The sequence below is a fragment of the Mixophyes fleayi genome, chromosome 1 (genome assembly GCF_038048845.1).
Source record: "Mixophyes fleayi isolate aMixFle1 chromosome 1, aMixFle1.hap1, whole genome shotgun sequence".
Lineage (NCBI taxonomy): Eukaryota > Metazoa > Chordata > Amphibia > Anura > Limnodynastidae > Mixophyes > Mixophyes fleayi.
The window spans coordinates 279,919,740-279,942,200 of NC_134402.1; the positions used below are offsets into that span (position 1 = coordinate 279,919,740).

The following is a 22,461-nucleotide window of genomic DNA, read 5'->3' on the forward strand; positions in this document are numbered from 1 at the left end:
TCCCCATAATTCAGACTCATGAAACACACAACTTGACAGGATAAATGAGAATGGGTTCTCAAAACTGTTTCACTTCCTAAAAGGAAGCATGTAATGGATTTTATGGCCTGAGCAGACTTCAGTCCACATGGCTGTCACAATTTGCCCTTCTGCCAGCGTTTGACATGGGACTGTTAACATACATTTACTGGTTTGGGCAGTCACTGGAGGTCAGTATGTTGACCTCAATGCATTTAGCTTGAGTTAAATACATTGAATGGTTGCATTACAAAAAAAAACCACAACTAGCAACACTAGTGCAACACATCAGAATGCAAGTAAAAGCACAAGTGGGTATCCTGAGTGACATTGGGAACAGCGAGTTCCATTGCTAAATCGATTAACATGTATGGAACTAGCTTTAAAAACACTAGTAAACGCATAAAATTTAACACCAATAGGCATGATGCCTAAAGAAGGTTTTCAGGTTCAAAAAGGATTTAGTCAAGTAGCAACAAAAAAAGGCAAAAGTCATACACATTAATTCCAATTGGACTAGACTTCTGTTCCCAGGTCATGCATCAAGCAACCGACTGTCAGAAAGTGCAGCTAATAAAAGAACAAGAGATGGAAGCCACATATAATGGTACCTCAAGCTTTTTGCCTATTGCACTTAAGAATGGTTTTGGGCGACGTTCAGATTACCCAAATGACAATGAAGTGTCTAGGACTTGGACAGGTTACCAGTGCCCAAAGTTGGACTACTGCAGAGGAAAAGATTTTATAGTCGATCTTGAAATGCCTTTTTGATGGCAAAAGTACTCAATAGTCAGTGCTGTACCAAAAGCCACTCAGAGAAATACAAAATTAAAATACAGAAAACTAGCTAATCTTCAGGACACTCTTGGACAAATGGCAATAATGAAACATACTTTCCAAAAAATGGGACCCTTACACACAGGTGCATTTGTTAGTAATAGCATGTAAACCATACTTGCCAACTCTCCCGGAATGTCCGGGAGACTCCCGCATTTTGCGAGAGTCTCCCGGACTCCCGGGCGAGTGTGGCAATCTCCCGAATTCTGCCCACTTCACTAGGAAGTGCCCACTTCCTAGTGAAGTGGGCAGAATTAGATCCCAAACGCCGCGATTCCCGATGAATCGCGGCGTTTAGCCCCGCCCCCCGCTGTCAAATGACGCAATTTGCGTCATGACGTCACAGGGGGCGGGGCCGAAATGACGCGATTTTGGCCGCCCCGCCCCCTCACGCCCCCCTCCACTGGCTGGCTCCCGGAAGAGAGCTGAAGAAAGTAGGTAAGTATGATGTAAACTAGTATGGGAATGGAACATATTGGATCCAGTGTCCCCATACCCACTAGCACCTGTAGTCATAAACAGTTTGAGCACAGAGATGTTTTATTGAATGCTGTCTGCTCTATTTACTTGCATTTAATTTAAGCAAAGGCGATGTGGTAAATGAGGTGTCCTTCGATCTCCCTCCCCCGTCCACAGGTGCTGGTTAAAACTGCATGTCAAAAGCAATCACATTTCACACACGTTGTAAATGGCGTTTTCCTAATGCCTGCGTGTAATCAGCATTTCATACACAACAGTAATTATCAAAATATAACCCCACGCTTTATGCAACATATCTGCTGGCGTTTCCTGCTACATTTTTCCTAAAGTCAGAAAATATGACTTACAACTATTAAATATGATTGATACGCTACAGAAGAAAAAAAAATATATAATATATATTTTGTGTTTGTGTATATGACAAAATTTCCCTTTGTTAATCAATATTTTCTTGTTTACAAAAGGTTTATAAAAATGCATTATATAAAGAAGGTAAATAACTAAGTATCCTTGCTCACAAAAGATAAAATCAGCAAACACCAATCTAAACCTTGGGCCCTATCTCACCATCTTTACAAAACAAATGTGAAAATATATTTGGGAAACATAATTAGTGCTGTATACTTGAATTATTCAGATAAAAAAGTAATTCTTAAACCTTGTGAGAAACAAAGTAGATATTTGTCAGTATAAAAAATGTTTCATTGTTAATGATAAAGACAAATGGGTAAACAAATAGCCAAACAAAAAAGTTGTAAGGATGATCTTAAGCTGGGTACAAACTACAGAAAATTACTGCAAATGCGATTTTTGAAGCGATTTTACCAACGATTGACAGTCCTAATGAACATGCCGATTCATGTGTACACACCTACAAAATTTACTTTCAGATCTTCATCTGTCATATCCATCTGCTGAAAAGACAGTGACTCTGCACGCGCTATAGAGATCTGCCTACACTGCTGGTCGTGAGTGCACTCACATGTCCACATTTATCCGATATTGTTCCATCGTTGATAGTGATTTTTAGGTAGTTTATAAACTCAAACAATATGATGTGCTTTGGTACGGTAAAACATGATCGTGGGAGGGTACACACTAATGCAATATTGGACCTAACAGTCATTTATCATGTGATAATTGGTGGAAAAACCTGTAGTGTGTACCCAGCTTTACTAACTCATCATGTTTTGTGAGTTCTGAACGGAGCTGTAAATCCTAATTTAATAAAAAATTGTTCTGTTTTTGAATGGGCAACACAGACACTTGTTGTTTGCATTAAACCCTCATTGAAAATGTATTTTAGAAAATGTTCTTAGCCTTTCCCAAACATGCAACAAATAAGCCTTAAAGTACAAATACATGTATGCCTTTTCTAAAAACATTTTCATACATTTATGAAGCTGTTCTGCACAGGGAACTTTACATATGACATACAAACTTTTAAAGTTTCCACATATTTGCATATGTCAACCACTGTCCTTGACATCAACCATTTTATTGTAGGTAGATGATGTGATCACAGCCAATTTCATTGAGAGACTCCCAGGTGCTGATCAGATTTAACAGTACAATTGTTTATTATGCAGAGTATGTGTTGCTACAAAAATTAAAGATGGCCGCAGCACCGCTAAATGGTAACTGCAGCAGTTGAAGTTGAAATGTCTTGTATTCCTCTAACATCTGTTGTTTTACCCCCTAGCATTTCCAACTCATACACACAGGAAGGCAGAGAGAGTGAGACAACTTGTAAGAGGGACTCTGGCATGTCTACACTAGAAATCAGGTTAGCATATCAACGGTCCTGCCAGGAAATGGTTATGTATAGCCAACCTCTGGTGGAATACCGCCTGTAAAACATTGTCAAAAGCTAGGATTGTGAAAGATTGATTTTTTTTCAAATTAAATATAGGCAGTTTATGTTGTAGTCAGGAAAATGGCCTAAAGTAAACAAACAAAAAACAGCAACAAAATCACATCCACAAAAAAATAAAACAATAAAAAATAAAACAGCAACAACAAAAAGCAAATAAACTCCATCCACCCCATAAGCACTGTGGAAAAAATAATGATCACCGAGTGGGAATTTAGTAATTTTGGATGAAATCCATTTATAATTACACAGGAGGCTAAAACCAGTCCGACTGTCAGAAAAAGCTCATCCAGACTTGTGTGCATTTTAGATCACAAACACTAACTTCAGTATAAATTAACATTTGAAGACTAGCTGGTCTGTTTGATCTGCCTTAGTTTCCACCCATTTTGACATAAGCAGGCATGAGTTGTACATCTCACAGGATATTTTGGCTTGATCTGTCATAGTGCGTAAATATTTTATCAAGGTCAGAATAATCAGAAATAAAACATGCTGAGCACACAACTTTTCCAACTCTTCTAAGACAGTTACTTTCTGAAACCTCAGGTTTTTAATGTAGTATAACGTTTTAAAATAGTAGTGTTAAGAAAACATTATAGTAAAGAACAAAGAATGTACGTTACTATCTTAGAGGCATGGTGACACCACTCTAATTAAATCCATATGGCAACGCAGAACTAAGGCCTGGGCAAACTGATGGATTTTGGTTATATCATCTCCTGTCCACAAAACGGTTGATGTCAAGGTTATGTCACACATATCTAATTATTCAGCTCAGCAAGTCAGTGCCCACCTATCACAGGCTGCCAGTAAGCACCTGTTGCCTGCACACAATGGAGATAGATCTTCTGCCCACAAAATGACGGTCTCCAATGTGTGCAGGAGAACATGTGCATTGTAAAGATCTCATTCCACATTTACACCAAAGCAAACTAAAAATTAGTTTGCTAATCAATTACTTCAGCAATGAAAAAATATTTTCAACCTCTCAACAAACCCACCAATTATTCCCCCCTCCCCACCTAAAAAAGAACATAAATATATAATATCAACCAAAATAAATGTGTTAAAATATAAGTGGCAGAAAACTTAGGACAACTTCTAGGCGGTGTACCTACAATATATAAAACGCCCAATATTTGAACATTTGAAATAGCAAAAAATTATGATATTGACAATTTATGCTATGAATAAACCAGCTGCATATATCAGCAAATCTAAATAACTATACAAATAGTATACATTTTCTGTACTTAGGGCTCTCTCATGCCATTCTGTTTGATTTATAATACATAAAAAGACACATTTAATTTAAAATACATTATTCTAATTGATTTACACTTATATTTTAGAGTATGCAACGTATTTATAGAATGCTGTATGGTGCAGTTTTGTGGGTTTTTCCATTCATACAAATAAATGAGAGTCCAATTCAACGCATGAATAACTGCATGTATTCTCTAGATGTGTTTTTGCTGGAAACATAAAAAGGCATTGTTATGAATGAGTCCTTATGCCTTAATTAGAAAATAACATTTTAGTAATTATTAATGTACAAGCTGCATAAACATGTAATCTCACACATGATGGTAATGTGGAAAGTTTTGTTATGCATTTGTTTAGTTATTTATAATTTAAATGTTATAGTGTTTATAACGTGGAGTCTTTGTTTTAAACATGGATCTGGACTTAAACCAACAACAAACAGTATGTATTTCTGCAAGGCTAACAGAGTTGTGCTTATGATCCAGAAGGTGAAATATTTTAAACACCATCACTTTGGACCTGGTGAAACACATCAAAAATGCTTTTGTGGTTTTAAAAGTTGCATTACCGCCTAGTTAAAAAGGTTTTACTAAGGTGGCCGTACCCTTAGCTGGAGACCCAGGGGCTGTTAAACAAAGTCATTTTTCCCAGGGTTCTGCATTACAGAATCAGCAAATCAATTAAGCTAACTAACTTTAAATGTCACCGCGAGGGGGCAAAAGCTTAGTGATGGACAAATCATAAGCCGCGATTGATCACGCCCCTAACTCCCTAGTTTTTCATCCCTTTAATAGGGGATGCTGCAGCTTTATTTATCAACAAAATAACAACACACAAAGTTTCTTACGCAAGACTCCAGTTAAAAACTATTCAAAGGTGTTTTGTCATACAGTATGCACTGCTGGTTCTCTGTGTGACATCCAAATCACACAGTTACAGTGGCGGTTATTTAGGCCCTTGTGCAGCAGGGTTTATGTTGTCTTTTTGTGTCACTGCAGTAGTTAAACTGCACAATAAAAGAAGCATTAAACAAGCTGATGGCTACATCTGATCATATTACATTGTGGCCTTCCAGCTGTAGCACATCATTTAGGAAAAACAAACAAAAGACAGTTTTAACTTTCACCTGTCTGGTAACATTACATACTCTGTTACACCCAAGGATCTATGTGATTAAATGCTACCTCTATACAATGTGTGATAGGGCTGACCTACTATTATACTCTGCACCCATGGGCTAGATTAGTACAAACTGCATAACCACCGTGAAGCAAAAGCAAATGTGATCATAGAAAACACTCATCATTACAAAACCACAGAAGAGGAGCCTTAAAATTAGGCCACGTTGAACACAAGAATTGGTTGACCCACGTACGGCCAATTGCCACTATTCATTTATAATGAAGTTACATTAACAGTATACAAAATATGTTTTCCATGATCTATAGTGAAACTAAAAATAGTGCACAATAAGACTTTAACCGTTAGATAGCCACAACAAACCCGAAACCACAATCAGACTACTGAAATGAAAGAAACCCAAACTTACAGTCATTCCAGGGAAAGTTTCCTAACTCACAATATTGTATATAGTACATGAACACACATTTTTTTCAATTAGGATAAGTGTATCATCCTTGCAACTACTGACTGAAAATATGTATAGTTCTGAGCATGTCTGAAAGCATGTGGGAGAATGGAAGTCAGCAGTGTCATCCACTGGTATTATGCAATAGAATATTCACACTAGTTTGTAAAGTGCTGCAAGAACTCCATTAATAACAGTCAGAAATAATTCTAACTGAATTCTGCCAATCCAAGTGTACAATGTATTTGTAGATGTGTTCCAGCAAAGCAGTGCTATGTAACTGACAAATCACTGGGCACCAACAGCCCATACTACTATATTTCTTGACACCTTTAATTGTTAGACATCATTCTAAGAGAATCTTGGAGAGCAATGCAGTAAAGAAAAGCAGGCTGTACTAATCAATACAGACATCCATATTCAAGACACACTATGCACACACTAAGCTATGTATGTATTCAGGGTGTTGCCAAACCAAAGCGATTGTTTGACATATCCAGGCATTGATAAGCTTATTCTTCTTTGGGAATACAATCTAAACTATTTTAAAGGACAAGTTTGCAGAAGTGAACCATTAATTTATTTATTAATAAAAAAGTGCAAGCTGCCACTTAAACTAAAGCAAATTAGTACCAAGCATACACCATGTAAAGCTTTCATTTACTATGGGTGAAAGGGGTAATTTTTTTACCAACATAAGTTAAATTATATAACTCTCATATCACAAAGTTATGGCACAGACAACATGAAGATGTACCTCTATGGTAAACCTGTAATAAGTAGGATGCCACTCTAACAAGCAACATATATCTTAACACCTTGTATAAAACAGTCATAAGAGTAAATTACTCCACAACAACGAATGCCGAGTCTACAAAAAGTGTAGCAGAAAACAAAAAATAAATTTAATTTAAACAGGACTACATTTCCTGTTCACTTATGGCAGTGTAGAAGTGGGTGTGTACTGAGCATAGCTACACAGTGCAAAAATCAGTATGCACTCCATCCATGTGTCAGTCCAGTCACTGTAGTAAGGGGAAGCTACAAATTAACGTGTCACCATACAGAACTGAGCTGTGATGCAGTGTTATTTTACACTGCATGCACACGTGATTACACCCATTCCATACACATGTGGGAGATAATACGAATCTAGGCAAACAGTGAGAACACTGCACAATATACTGGAACCAGAGACAAAAGCTAAACCACAGGAAACTGTGTCCTCTCATGCTCATCGGCAGCAAACCACTCCAGTGACTTCTGTTGGGGGTACATGTCCTTCCTTACCTTTGCAATAGTCATGCAGATTTCCTCAGGTGCTGTCCTTGGTATACAGTCCGCCGCAGTAAGTGAGCTGGGAGCAGAGAGACAAGCCCAACCCTCTATCCAAATGCACTCCCTGTTCCAAACACACACTGCTCCTTCTGCTGTCGTTGTTCTCTTAAGCCACAATGAGCAGTAGTATCCCCTTGCAAATCCTGCAGAATCAGGCAGTCACGTTCATTCATAAATCATGACAAGTGTTTTTTTTAATCGTTCTTCTGGAGATGATGTGGGAGGATCCGGGATACAATTGGGACAGACTGAAATAAACTCTGCAGAACCACGCAGTATGGATTGTAAAGAAAGCAGTTGCGATTTTCCCATAAAGGTTAGCAGGACAGCAAGGGAATGGATTAAGTGAATGAAGGCAGAGGGCTCTGATCCCTTCCTTTGTGTGTTTAAAGAAGCATGCATGCATGCAGTAATAGGAGCCTCCCCAGGGCAAGCAAATTCATATTTATTAGGAGGGTGTGGCTAGTCAGGCAACTAGACAACAGGTTGCAAAGCATTGAACAAACTCAACCATATGTGTCTGACCTACCTGGAGTAGAGGTTTAGCGAAATATCCCTTATGCAGGCTTTCTAATTGAAAACTTATATAATAGTTTAAAGTTCACAGTTTATTTTAAAACTTATAGTTTGCATTTATAATATTTTATGTTACACTATATAGTTGTATTATTATTTTTATTATAAATTATTATTTTTTGTTATAATTACAATCTTTTTATTTTTAGTTCTGCAATTGCACAGTAGAACTATTTATGTCAATCTTCATCCAGAATGGCACACATATTTATCTTATTTACCAATATATATGATTACAGATAGATTATTGGGATGCACTGCCAGTGTTTGTAGTAATTAAAATCAGCATACCTCTTTATCATAGCACATAGCACAGTATCTATATAATCACATATATCTTTATACCATCCCTTTAGGAACAGACACTTTTATCTATCTCCAGGCATATGTACTGTACAAAAGTGCATTAAAATGTATTATCTTAATAATGCCAGTTTACTATAACACCAATTGTGTCTGTGTTTTAAACTGGTGTTAAAAAAGAAGGAGCGCTCTATAAATATAACATATATTTTATATATTTTTATAAATGTATCGGACGTTTATTTTTTAACTTTTCTATGACAGGTTTTGAACCTATACAACACTTGCTTAGTCATGTGTTTTTTTGAAAAGTAAATTCTATATTCAATGGTGGTACTACCATAGGTGCAGTTGCTATTGGTCCCTCCTTCCTGGTCAAAGGCCCATGTGTATATATGTATTTTTCACCATTAGGCAGTACATGGGGGCCCTTAAAAAATTGCTGTGGAACTTACAAATGTATAGTTATGCCCCTAGCTACATTGTACATATCCAAGGTCACTACTTCCTATGATGGCACTGACAGTAATTTAGGATGCTCTATTCAAAGAGCAACGCAAATACTGCTAAATTGTCCATAACCAACACAAGTTTGAGTGAATGCCCTCTTCTGGCATGTATGGATGGTCAACCAGGGGCGGATCTAGACAATTGCTCTACCCGGGGGGATTTTAGGGGGGAAGGGGTATTAGGGCCCCGCCCTCTTTCTGATTTCTAAGGCTGCCGGCGGCTGCACAGTATGTGCAGGTCCGCTCGGCAGTGGCAGTGTGCTGCCCCGCTGCTCTGATTGTGTTTAAAACACAATCAGAGCAGCCGGGCAGCATACTGTTACTGCAGAACGGACCTGCACAGTGTGCAGCTGTCGGCACCAAGCCCCTGCTAGGGGGGGCAATTGCCCCAATCGCCCCCCTCCCCCTGGATCCGCCACTGTGGTCAACTGTGTTCACTGCTCTGCATGGTGATTATAGTTTCAAATTATCTCATAATAGAGAGCACTGGTTTATATGGGAAAACACTGGTCAATACTGTCATGATCTCAATGCTGATTATAGTATTAAGGTAGCAGTTCCATACAAAAACATGGGCGTTTTTAGCATAAATCACTGTGACTTGTTATAAGAAGAATGTTAGTATTTACTATATTCATTGGTTTGTTTCTTCAGACTGCTATTAATGATTTATAGTTCTGCATAGTGTCATGGACTACCATGGAACCACAATTGCATGGCACATGATGTAGTGAGTAGAGAGGCTCTGGGCTAGATTTATTAAACTGCGGGTTTGAAAAAGTGGAGATGTTGCCTATAGCAACCAGTCAGATTCTATCTGTCATTTTGTAGCTAGAATCTGATTGGTTGCTATAGGCAACATCTCCAGTTTTCCAAACCCGCAGTTTAGTAAATATACCCCTCTTCTGTCTGCTTTGTGGACTGTAAATCCTCCTCTTCTCCCTAAGCCATGACATGACATGCTGAGAGCTGTGAGCCTCTTGTGTAACTGGCAGCCATATTTTGTAACCTCCAGAGAGATATTGAATGTAGATATTCATTTTTAGAAGACCAGCTAAGAAAAAATATTCATGATTTTAGGGTATTTAACTGGCTATTTAAAAAATAAAACTTCTATGTGGAAGTGCTGCTTTCATTTTATTATATTTATTAATTTCTGGCCAGAACTTAAAATAAATGTCAGTATGCACTGATCACAGTTTTGCCAAACAGATCAGTGGTCTGTGACGTCAGGACCAATGTAGCTGTATTCACCATGCAATTACACATCTGAATGCCGAAGCATGTCCAATACACACTATACAGAGTCGCAAAAGCAAAACTTAAAAAATATCCTACTAACTTATATTCAACTAACTTTTTTTGTTAGTCTGACATTTGTGACATTTCCATTTAGTTTACTTTTTGTTTTGTTTTTCTTTCTCATAAAAATGCAATAAATGAAAAACAAAGTACACAAGTGTAAACAAATAATAACATTTGTGTGGTTTCTCCCTGATTCAGTATTGCAATCATGAAATAAATAATAGCCATCCTAATGAGAAAATACAATTGTATGATGCCAGTTTGGTGCATTTTATTGTAAAAAAATAATAATTTTAAGTACATAAAATGTACAAATTCCAATTCATTTTAATTAAGAAAAACATATCTCAGTTCTAAATTATTTATGAGAATAACAATGTAGCACAGGAATGTCAGGAATTATTTACAAAACAAAGAAAGCTTTACAATTGATTTAATTGCTGTACATACGTTTGATTGTTTTATTATGTTGCCTACTTGTGTTATTTGATGTATTACTAATTTTGGCATGCTTACAGTCATTAACTAAACATCTTCATTGCCTGCAATGGTAATAGTAGAAAGTAGTATTCATTGTGTTACAAAGGAAAATTTATCCCATTTTCTCCCCTGTCTTTCCAGAGTTCCCACAAATGCTGGTGCTTTATTGGAAGCCTTTTATAATAAACAACACACTATACGCTGCCATCTTGTCTTTCCTGTACAAAGGGGGTTTTAGTTCAGCTTCATCAAATAAAAAACTTTTATGGTAATAGGAAAAGGAATGTACAGACTAAGACCACAAGTACATGACTTTATACATAGTATTTCTTCCAATGTCCCAGTAAAAGAAACTTCATTAATGGCATACTTCCCAACTTTTCCTTGTTGGCTTCAGGGAGATCCCGGGAGAGGTGGGCGTGTGGGGCTTGACGAATCGCATCATTTTGACCACGCCCTCTAAACAATTTTGGCCAATTACAGCAGGGGATGGGGCTAAGGTGACGTGATATTTGCTTAATCAAGCCCCACCTCCTGCCACTTATCTATTGCGGGGGTGAGAACCGGGAGGTTGTCCTGCTCTCACAGGAGCCCGGGAGGTCTTCCAGAAATGCGGGAGTCTTACGGACATTCTGGGAGAGTAGGCAACTATGCCTTAAAGAAAAGCAGCTAATAAATCTCTAGAGACTGAAGTGTCATGTTGTCTTACCTGTCAGTCTTTGATTAAATCTTGGTCTCCAGCAGTTGCCAATATCTGCTTCAGAGATTGAAATATGATAGGTGATATGGACCATATTTAGTCATGCTGTAAGATATAAAAACCTAATTCAAAAAGACACGGAACCTTTCTTATACCTGTTAGGTCTGGAAAGTGTCCCTCAGCATTCCTGTAGCAGGAGTGTCCAGTTTTACAAAGAAAATAGCAAAAAATACCCATTTGATAAACACATCTGCATAGGTCCTGGGGGCAAGTGAGTACTGATAAGTTCAGTTCGCCTTAAGGGAAAGTGGGCTGTAATAGGTGAAGAGCATGCTAGCCTGTCACCAGGGGAGGGCTGGCAAAGTTTAGCCCGGACTCGATTCTGCAGCCTATTAGGAACATTTTAAAGGAAAGAAAGGCAGGTGGACCAGTGACCCAGCCCAAAGTAGCCCACTATGGGACTGGCCCAGCCAGCCACTGCCTGTCACTGGTGTTTCTCAGCAGGCAGTTGGCCCAAACGTGTCAGAAGTCTAATGTGCAGAGTCATATGGTGCCAAATATATTTACCTGCTGCACTGCCCTTTCCTGCTTTCTCTCCGTTTGCCACCCCCATTTCCCAATCACTGCAGATATCGGCAACAACTGTTACTGCCAGGTATTGAACTCAAGGTTCATCTGGTAGTTGTTTGTCTTGGAAGACAAACAGCTACTGAAACCCTCCATTCCTTGTGCAGTAAGGAGTGGAGGGTTTCATTTCTCTGACAAAGGAAGCATGTTGTAATCCTGAAATGCAGTACATGCTTTTTTTTTTTTTTAAATCCAGTATTTTTATTGAAATTTTTTAAGATATAAACATACTAAACAACAAAAAGAAAAGAAAACCAATCGCATACATATCAGAAATAAATGACGGAATTTACAAGATTACATTAAAGCATAATAATAAATGTGCTATATTCATTCAGGATCATACATCGTAAATGCTTATACATAAGTATGTTACACATGCAGGGTTTATTACATGGACTCAGATACTTATTATAAGAACTGCGGTAGCCATACATTTAAGTAGATAGAGCATCTGTACTAGATGACACAGGATAGAATGGAGACTCTAACCATCTGTACCATATATTCTCAAATTCCTTCAGAGCCTGTCTGCAGGTATAAACAAATCTCTCGTGCCTTATGGTGGTATTGACCAGTGCCTTCCAATTTTTAACCGTGGGACTCGTCGGGGCCAACCACAGCCTCGCTATACAGACCTTAGCCAACATCAATAACTGTGAAATGTACATTTTTGTCAGTTTATTAACTTTCCCCTTCAATCGGAGCCCAAAGAGACAAGTGGCCGGTGAACTAAGAGACACTTCAATTCCAGTAACCTGAATACATCTCCTGATCCTTCGCCAGAAGATTTGTATACATGAACACTCCCATAGAAGGTGCCAAAAGTTAGCATTGATCGAATTGCATTTCGGACAGTTAGGGGTAGCATCCGGGCGACATTTTGCCAATCTAATAGGGGTAAAGTAGGCCCTGTGTAAGATAAACACCTGTATTTGTTGAAATTTTAATGATGAAGTATAACCTTTAGTACTGTCTGTAACCATTTCCCACTCATTGTCTGATAAAGGGCCAATATCTATTTCCCACTGATTCCTCAAATCATCCAAATCATCTGCAGTGGATTCATACAGAAGACATGAATACATTCGAGAGATCAGACCTCTATAACCCAAGGCCTGTAATTGCTTCCTCAGTGGATCCACCCCAAACACCAAAGTCTCCCCTTTAAATTGTGTGTCTAGGGCGTGTCATAACTGAAGGTAAGAATAAAACATTGTTCTGGGTACAGAGAATTCCCCAACCAACTGTTCGAAGGATTTAAGTACATTTGTATCATAAAGCTGACCTACCGACACCACACCCAACCGAGACCACTCCCTGGCCCTCTTCACTGTATTCAACTTCTTAAATTTCTTTGCCCCTCAGATAGGAGTATATGGATCAATGTCAGTTTGTTTCACTATTTTATTACAGATTGTCCAAATCTTAACTGCCTGAATCAGGAGCGGAGGAGCCCGCATACCAAGCCGCCCCGCCAGCAGTGACTGTAAGGGAGTGTGATTAGAATTAAATTGGTGTACCAACACCCAATGTAGCTCATGGTAATCGGGGTCCGAAACCCATGCCTTAAGGTGGGCCAATTGAGAGACAAAATAATATAATTTCAAGTTAGGAAGTGCAAATTCACCAGAAGATCTGGATCTATACAGCGAGCTGAGCTTGACCTTAGCCCTTCCCTCTCCCCAAACCAATGAAATCAAATAGCTATCAATGCATCGGAAAATGGAGGGTGGAATATATACAGGTATAAAATACAGTAAAACAAAAAATTAAGGCGCTAGGAATCAATTAATAGTATATGGTGTTCGGACCGCAGCTCCCTTCAAGCAGAAATCTGAATCTGCTTCATAGTAAATAGTAACAAAAAGCAATAAGGGGTGCTGTATCCAACAGTTTCTATTTATTGAATATAATAGCAATAGCAAAATCGTTAAATGCAATAAAATAATTATACAAAATCAACATTCAGTGGACATCAAGTGATCCCAAATACAAATCCCCTAAGGATCACAGTATAAAAATGCAACTCACGGGCAACAAATCAGCTGATGCACATGAGCAATAACTCATAGAAAAGGAATATATAACACACACTTGATAGTGGTTCACAGAAACACCTTGATAGATGGTTAGATGCAAATACTTGTAGTGCTTAATAACATACATACAACCGCTGCAGCGGTGTAGATGATTCAAATCCCTAAAAATAAAGGGAACAAGCAATGTCCAGATTAGCACTAATAAACTCTCCTTGTTTCAAGGGCAGATTTAACTTTTCATGCAACAAACGGTATATAGCATTTATTAATAAAATATTCCTTTGGTATAATTGTAATGATTTATCAAGTGCAGAAGTGCCGCTGAGGCGGTTAATTACAATGGAGGGTCCTTTGTAATGGATAAGCGTTGATGATTTATATCAGATGTAAGCTCTCCAGATTCCGTTAATATTAATCGGCAAAACAGTTAGACTTTAGCATGCAGCAACTGCAGCAACAGTAATAAAAAGTCTTTAGCGCAATAATCCAGCGCTTGATAGCCAATAAGATAACACAGTTAGACTTTAGCATGCAACAACTGCAGCAACAGTAATTAAAGTCTTTAGCGCAATGATCCAGCGCTTGATAGCCAATATAGATAACACGGAGGCCATATATACAATCGCTTCATCCACTTACTTTAGCAATCCATTGAATACCCCGGGGTACAGGAAAACGATGTCCAGATTTTGTATTAAAATCCAATAGTGTTCTAAAATCCAATAGTGTTCCGACGCGTTTCTCCGTGTTACACACAGTTTCATCAGAGAGATAATGTCAAATAGAGTATCCACATACTATTTAAAGCCAGGTAGATAGGTCATCTGACCATAACTGGCCAATAGAGTCACGATTCCAATCATTCTTTGAGTCAAACGGTGTGTGTATACACTGAATGTATTCAATTAAAGCAGGCACAAATCAGCAGTGACAGATTGAGAACATAATTCCCCAGTTGATATTCAGTAAGGGACCAACTGTTATAAATAAATATTGTGCATGCTACTTAATACAAATACATAAAATATTAACAGTACCCGTTTTAAAATAATAATCAGAAAACAAGTACAATAAATATCAATAAACGTCTTGAGCTGTAAAGGTCCATTAATGCTCTCCGCATAAAAATGAGATGCTTCTATAGACAAGTACAAAAAATAAATAAAATAGAATTTAATTTAATTAAAATGAATACCAGGTGGGAATCTAATCCTAAACTGAGGTCTACCATCCAAGGAATGACCCCACCTAGCTCTGCTTAGCTTCCCAGTTTGTTATATACAAGATACCCACAGAGCAGATACACTGATGGTAAATGGCATAACATATATAGCTTATATAAGTTTGATGTAAATCAACTTGAATATATTACAATACATATAAACATACACATATGGATGTAAACAAGTGTATGTATAGACCAATTGATAAATCAGATTATAGTTTAAAAAATATATAAACCATACACCTAGAATAATCCAAGATGCTGGTTAAATCTCAGCAAAAATAAAATAAAACATAATCAATACAATGGCTAGAAGGCTCCTAACCAAATAAGTATTGAAGACAAATATCCAATATGCAATGATTAGTTAATTCAAATATTGTTTAGTTCTATGCTGTCATTTAGACCCAATGGAACTGTCGTATTAAGTCTAAATATCCAATAAGCTTCCCTACGGCAAAGAAGATTGAATCTATCACCTCCCCTAGGGGTGATGTCAACTTGCTCGATGGCCCTAATTTGAAGACCCTCCAGCGAGCCACCCATACAGATGTTAACATGTGATGATAAACTATGGGTCTTCACATTCTTAAGAATATTTCTACGGTGTTCGGTAAATCGTACCCCTACGGAACGAATAGTTCGTCCGACATACTGTATCCCACAGGAACAGTTAATCAGATATACAACAAATGTTGAACGACAATTTAATATTTTTTCAATGGAAAATTTCTCTCCAGATGTATGTGAAACAAAAGTAGCACATTTGTGGTCTGCCGCCAAACAAGTGAAACATTTCTTTCTGCCACATCGATAGAAGCCATTAGGTCTAGTAGTTAGCCAATTCCTCGTCAAAGAGTTGATAGGAGGTTTCCCTAGATTTTTTGGGTTAAAAAAGCTTGGTGCTAAGAATTCCTTAAGGTTGCGTGATCTTCTAAAGACAACCTTATTACCTTCAGGAATGGAGGAACTAAGCAAATCATCAGCTGTCAAAATCGAAGAATTTTTTTTATAATATCCCGAATTTGGCGGGAATAACTGTTATGCTGAGTGATAAACATTAAAGATCTTGCCTCACTGTTTCCTTTTATTTTGTTCGTAGCTGGCTGCTTTATCAGGTCAACCCGATCAATGTCTTCTACAGCAACATAGGCTCTCTGTAGCACACTAGTTGGATAACCTTGTTCAACAAACGATTGATAGATTGTGGCAGCATGTTTCTTGAAATCACTATCAGATGAACAATTCCTTTTCATCCTCAGGAATTGACCCTTCGGAATATTGTCTTTCCATGGCCTAAAATGATCACTCTTGTAATGGAGATAACTATGAGCATCAATTGGTTTCGAAAATGTTTCAGTACAGATGATATCATTACTTACCTTTAATGTGATGTCCAAAAAGTTGATAGTGGCAGAGTCAAAACTACTAGTGAACCGCAACCCAAAGTCATTAGAATTAAGGTGTGCCAAAAAAAGAGATATAGAAGAATCGTCCCCATCCCAAATAAAAAAGAGTTAATCAATATAACGGCCATAGAGGACCAGGCACGCCCCAAATTCAGAACCCCATATATATTGCTCCTCAAAGAGTCCCATATAGAGGTTAGCGAAACTCGGGGCGAACCTGGTCCCCATGGCCGTGCCGAGTGTCTGTAAATAAAAATGAGTGTCAAAAAGAAAATAATTGTGCTGAAGTATAAACCGAATGGATGACAAGACAAAATCGCATAGATGACCATCCAAATCAGAGGAGGTCAAAAACTTAGATATGGCCTTGATGCCTTTATCGTGCGGAATGTTAGAATAAAGAGCCTCCACATCGCATGTTAGAAAATAGTATGAGGGCTTCCAGTGGATACCTTCCACTAATTTCAAAAATGACAAGGTATCTTTAATATGCGACCTTAATGAACAAACAAATGGTTGGAGATGTGCATCAACAAAAAAAGACAGATTACTAGTCAAAGAGCCTACACCAGAAATAATTGGTCTCCCAGGGGGTGCGTGAAGGGATTTATGAATTTTAGGTAAATGATAGTAAGTAGGGATCACCGGGTGAGAAGTAAAGAGAAAACCAAAAACATCTTTGGAGATCACATTATTGGCAAGAGCCAAATCCAAAAGGTCCCGTAGTTCTTGTTGAAAAATAGAAGTTGGATTATAATCCAATCTAGTATAGAACTTAGTATCATTTAGTTGTCTCATTGCTTCAAGAACATAATCATCTTTATTCTGTAACACCAGACCTCCCCCCTTATCCGCTGGCTTTATTATGATTTCACAATCTGATAAAAGATCTTTAATAGCTCTTCTCTCTAATGGAGTCAGATTATCTCTCAGAGGTTCAGTTGCTACTCTGTCGCACAAACTTCTAAAATCATTCATAGTAGTTTTATAAAAGCTCTCCACAAACGGACCTTTAAATTGCAAAGGATAAAAATTAGAGGAATTCTTAAACCTCTTAGATGGTCGTGTCTCGTTAATGTCGAACAAATTTACAGTCTGAGAATCTGTATTAATACTTTCTGCCCTCAAAGACTCCAAATCATCCAAAGTTGTTATATCATCTGAATCCAGAATAATGGGACAACCTTCAGTTTTTGATTTTTTTAAAGCTTTATAAGCAAAATATCTCTTTCTACTAAGTCCCCTCATATACTTATTGAGATCCACAAACAAATTGAAAAGATTCGGTTTGGAGGCTGGAGCAAATTTCAAGCCCTTATTGAGTAGTATACAGGTGACTGCTGGAGTATATATAAAAACTTTGGCTGCACTATCATCTTAATTAAATTTATCCTACCGGAGACAGAAAGTGGGAGCTTCTTCCATACATGAGTTTTTTCTTTAATGTATTTGATCTGGGTCCGTAAATTAAGTTCTACATATTCAGCGGGGGTATTAGAGATCCATATTCCCAAGTATTTGAATTTCGATGCCCATTTTAACTGTAAGCCTTCTGGCATTGTCACGGGACACTCCCATCCCAGAGGGAACACGCTAGATTTATCCCAATTAATTTTTAGGCCGGAAAAAAACCTGAATCCATCAACCACCCGCAGCAAATGTTTTAGGGAAGTGTCGTGATCTGAAAGGAACAACAGCATATCATCTGCATATAATGCCACCTTATCCTCTCTGTGCTCTGATCTAAGTCCCACAATTTCTCTATCATGCCGGATCTTACAGGCCAGCGGCTCTATTGCTAATGCAAACAGGGCCGGAGACAACGGGCATCCCTGTCTAGTACCCCGCTCTAATTGAAATTGTTGAGAAAGATGCCCATTGACACAGACCCGCGCCACTGGATGTGAATACAAAAGTTTAACCCATTTTATAAATTCCGGGCCCACTCCAAATCGGGACAATACCTCCCACAGGTATGGCCACTCCACCGAGTCAAACGCCTTGGCTGCATCCAAGGACACCACAACTTCGCTCTCAGAAGAGGGTGACCGCACCTGCAGGAGAGTATACAACCTTCTAAGATTGATAGACGTGGACTTGCCCGGCATAAATCCCGTCTGATCCGGATGAATTAATTCCAGCACCACTCTACTTAACCTCAAAGCCAGTAATTTTGCTAGAATCTTAACATCATTTGACAAAAGTGAAATCGGGCGGTAGGACTCAGGGTACAACAAATCTTTCCCTGACTTAGGCAGCACCACCACTATTGCCTCTGCCATTGAAGGGGAAAGAGCGCCAATCTCACCCAGCTCGCTGAATGTATCCAACAACCTAGACACAAAAAAGGGCCGGTGTTTTTTATATAATTCAATTGGGATTCCATCTACTCCAGGGGCTTTACCATTAGGGAATGACATAATAGCTATATCAATCTCTTCAAGAGTAAAGGGTGAGTCCAAAAACTCCCTGCTATCATCGGAGAGGACAGGAAGGGAGATACCATTCAAATACTGCTGTAACGTATCCATGTCATATCTGACCTGTGACTTATATGTATTCGTGTAATATTTATGAAATACCTCAACAATATCAGGCATCAGATACTTCTTAACCCCACTGTCATCACAGATAACCGGTACTGCTGCATCTGCCCTCTCCGCCCTTGTCAGATAAGCCAGGAAGCTACCATTTCTATCATCCTCTGCATATCGTACGTGCTTAGAAAACAGAAATTTACGTTTGGATTTCTCAAATACATACTCTACCCACTCTCTCTGGGCCAACTGCCATGTTCCCCTTGCAACCTCAGTTTTGTCCGCAATGTATTGTGCTTCTAAGGATTTACACTTTTTCTCTAATATCTGTTCTTTTTGTCTGAACGACTTTTTAATTTCAGCTATGCCAGCAATTAATGTCCCCCTTAGGAAAGCCTTAAAAGCGTCCCAAACTATAGGTGGCCTTGCTGTTACCAGATTATCTTCAAAGAAGCCTTCCCACTGTGTCACCAAGGTCGCTCCTGTACCCATCAAGGAGAGCCAGAAGGGATTTAATTTCCAAAAGGACTGGCCTCTATCAATTGCAAAATCAATAGATAGGCAGAGGGGCGAGTGGTCAGAAATTCCCCTAGCCCTATATTCCACGCTCCTCACCAGCGGTACCAGAGAGTGTGACAGCAGAGCCAGATCAATTCTTGAAAATGCATTATGTGATGTAGAAAAGCAGGAGAATTGGACATCTTCTGAGTGCCTCAAACGCCATACATCTACTAACCCCATTTCTTCAACCAGAGCAGAAAAAGCCGACTTAGAGTTGCCAACTACAGCATTTTTCTCTCGCCATCTGTCCACCTCTCCATTTATCACATTATTAAAATCCCCTATACAAATGGCTGGAACATCTGGGAACAATGCCATGAATTCTCCACATTTCCTTAACACCTCACCATTATACGGTGGGGGTATATATACAGCTAACAGAATCACTGGAACCCAATTAATGACAGCCTTCATCAGTACAAACCTTCCCCCTGCATCCACTTGAATTTTTTCCAAGGAGAAGCAGAGACGTTTATGTACCAATATAGAGACCCCTCGAGAATTAGTCGTGTACGTAGAGTGGTATGCCCTACCTACCCATGCTTTTTTAAGGGCGAGTATTCTATCACCGTGTAAGTGAGTCTCCAATAGACAAACAATATCAGGACCATTTTTTCTAATTTGTCTTAGTACAAGAGAACGTTTCACAGCATTATTTAGGCACATTCCAGGAGAGAATTTTCAGCTCCTTATCAGATGTACCAGAATACATATAATAGTAGTCCCTCTTATCTCACTACCCCGCATCCCACACCCCTGCAGAGCATACATTGACATACTTATAAGCACATATAATCCTTGTCTATATATTTGCAATAACATTAAAACTACCCAAAACTTAAATAACTTTAATACTAAACCCATACCCCCACCCTGTAAACGCCACCCAACTTAAGTATACCTTAAACCCTAACTAAAATTACCTTAAGATATTCAGCAGGCCAGCACACTACCAAAAAAGGTCACCCGCCAACCCGCAAAATACCAGAAGATAGAGGAAGGAAAAGGGGTGAATTGAGACAAGAGAGGTAAAGAACGGCCTTAAAGCCATGGGCTCTCCAGCCCATTACATATTTTATTTTATTTTTTTACAGTGGACCTTTCAATATTATTATAAAATCACAGACCCCACCTGAGCGAAATACATTTTTTTTTTTTTTGTACCACAGAAGAGAAATTACATTATGTATAGCAAATACCATGCAGAATATCAATGACAAATCAGCAATGTCCAAAGGACTATCAGGAGAGACATAAAAAAGTACTCATCCAGCATCAGCGTCCAGCAGCAGCTAGGCGGTCCAACCAAATTGCAGCCTCTCGGGGAGTATCAAAAAAGGATGTACGGCCCTCCGAAACCACTCTCAACCGGGCAGGGAAAATCATGGCATATGGGATCTGTAAATCTCTCAATCTTCTCTTCACTGGAATGAATTGAGCCCTGTTCTTTTGTACATCCAGAGCGAAATCAGGATACATTGCTACTCGCTGACCATTGTATTCCACTGAACCTTTCTGCCTAGCCAAGCGTAGAATGGTATCTCGGTCACGATAGTGCAACAATTTGGCTATGAAGGTGCGTGGGGGGCTCCAGGAGGGGGTGCTTGAGTCAGAATACGGTGGGCCCGCTCCACTGCGAATTGGGCTGTAAATGAATCTGTACCAAACAATTGGATTAACCATTTTTCCAAGAACGATTCTGGGGAGACACCTTCTGCCTTCTCGGGCAATCCAACCAACCGAATGTTGCTGCGACGCAAACGCCCCTCCATATCCGTAAGCTTTTGTTTAAACAGAGAGGCTTGCGACTCCAGACTCTCCAACCGGCCCGCAACTGGTGCAGAAGTGTCCTCCAATGTAGACACACGTGTCTCCGCTTCACCCACTCTCTCCCTGATTTTTTGCACGTCTTGCTGGAGAAGAGAGAGGTCCACCTGCACCTCTCCTATTTTATCCGTAACACGCTTTTCAGATGCCCCAATGGCCTGCAGGACCTGCTGTAATGTAACTTCAGGGTCCGCCAGTGGAGCCGACAAAGGGGGGGGTAACGGGATGTGATGCATCTCCTGAACCAGAGGCTGTAGTGGAGGAGCGAGCAAAGCGGTCCAATTTTCCCGCTGTGGTGGACTGGTTATGTTTGCCCATAATTTCACAGGAAAGATGGGATGATATTTATCCTATAAGCTTATATGCAACCCTGTAACCTGTATAGCTTTAATTACATATAGGTGTACAGCTCAGATTGTATTGCTAGCAGTGCATTGCAGCCAGTTATCTTCACAGAGAAAGGTATATCTCCTCCAACAACACTGATAATGATGATCAAATAAGTCCAGAGCCCAATTCAGTTACTCCTCACTTGTACAAGGATATAAATGTACCTGTATCAGATGGATATCACAGGCTGTGTTCACCTAGGCCAGTATGTGGTATTACAGAGGCGCTATGTCCCAGCAGTCATCAACTGCCACAAACTGCCACAGACTGCCTGTAGTATTCCTCTACCCAGATGCTCAACTCTTTCTCTCCCAGTCTCGGGTAAAATGGCAAGAGCACTATCAAAACAGGTACACTATGTACAGCAACTATTCGGATGCACAGTTTTGGGTCCAAAAGTTTCTTTATTCCACTATAACGGAGATCAACAGGATATCTGGGATGGAGAGCTCGTAACTGTGCTTGCTACTCCATGCTCGTCCAGGCCACGCCCACCCCCAGTACATGCTTTTTACTCTCTGCAACTGTTAAAATAAAGAGGAATTTTATCTGAGTCAGATTCCTAAG

The 22,461-nt window shown here is 39.1% G+C and overlaps 1 protein-coding gene across 1 annotated transcript in view; it reads right to left on the reverse strand.

Moving 5' to 3' along the window:
- CORO2A (coronin 2A) overlaps positions 1-7,774 on the reverse strand; it is a 135,381-nt gene extending 127,607 nt beyond the window's left edge. The window contains exon 1 of the mRNA XM_075210935.1: positions 7,356-7,774. Coding sequence (XP_075067036.1) covers positions 7,356-7,370 — 15 coding nt within the window. The 5' untranslated portion in view covers positions 7,371-7,774. The remainder of the gene's footprint in view (positions 1-7,355) is intronic.
- Positions 7,775-22,461: the final 14,687 nt, after the last annotated feature.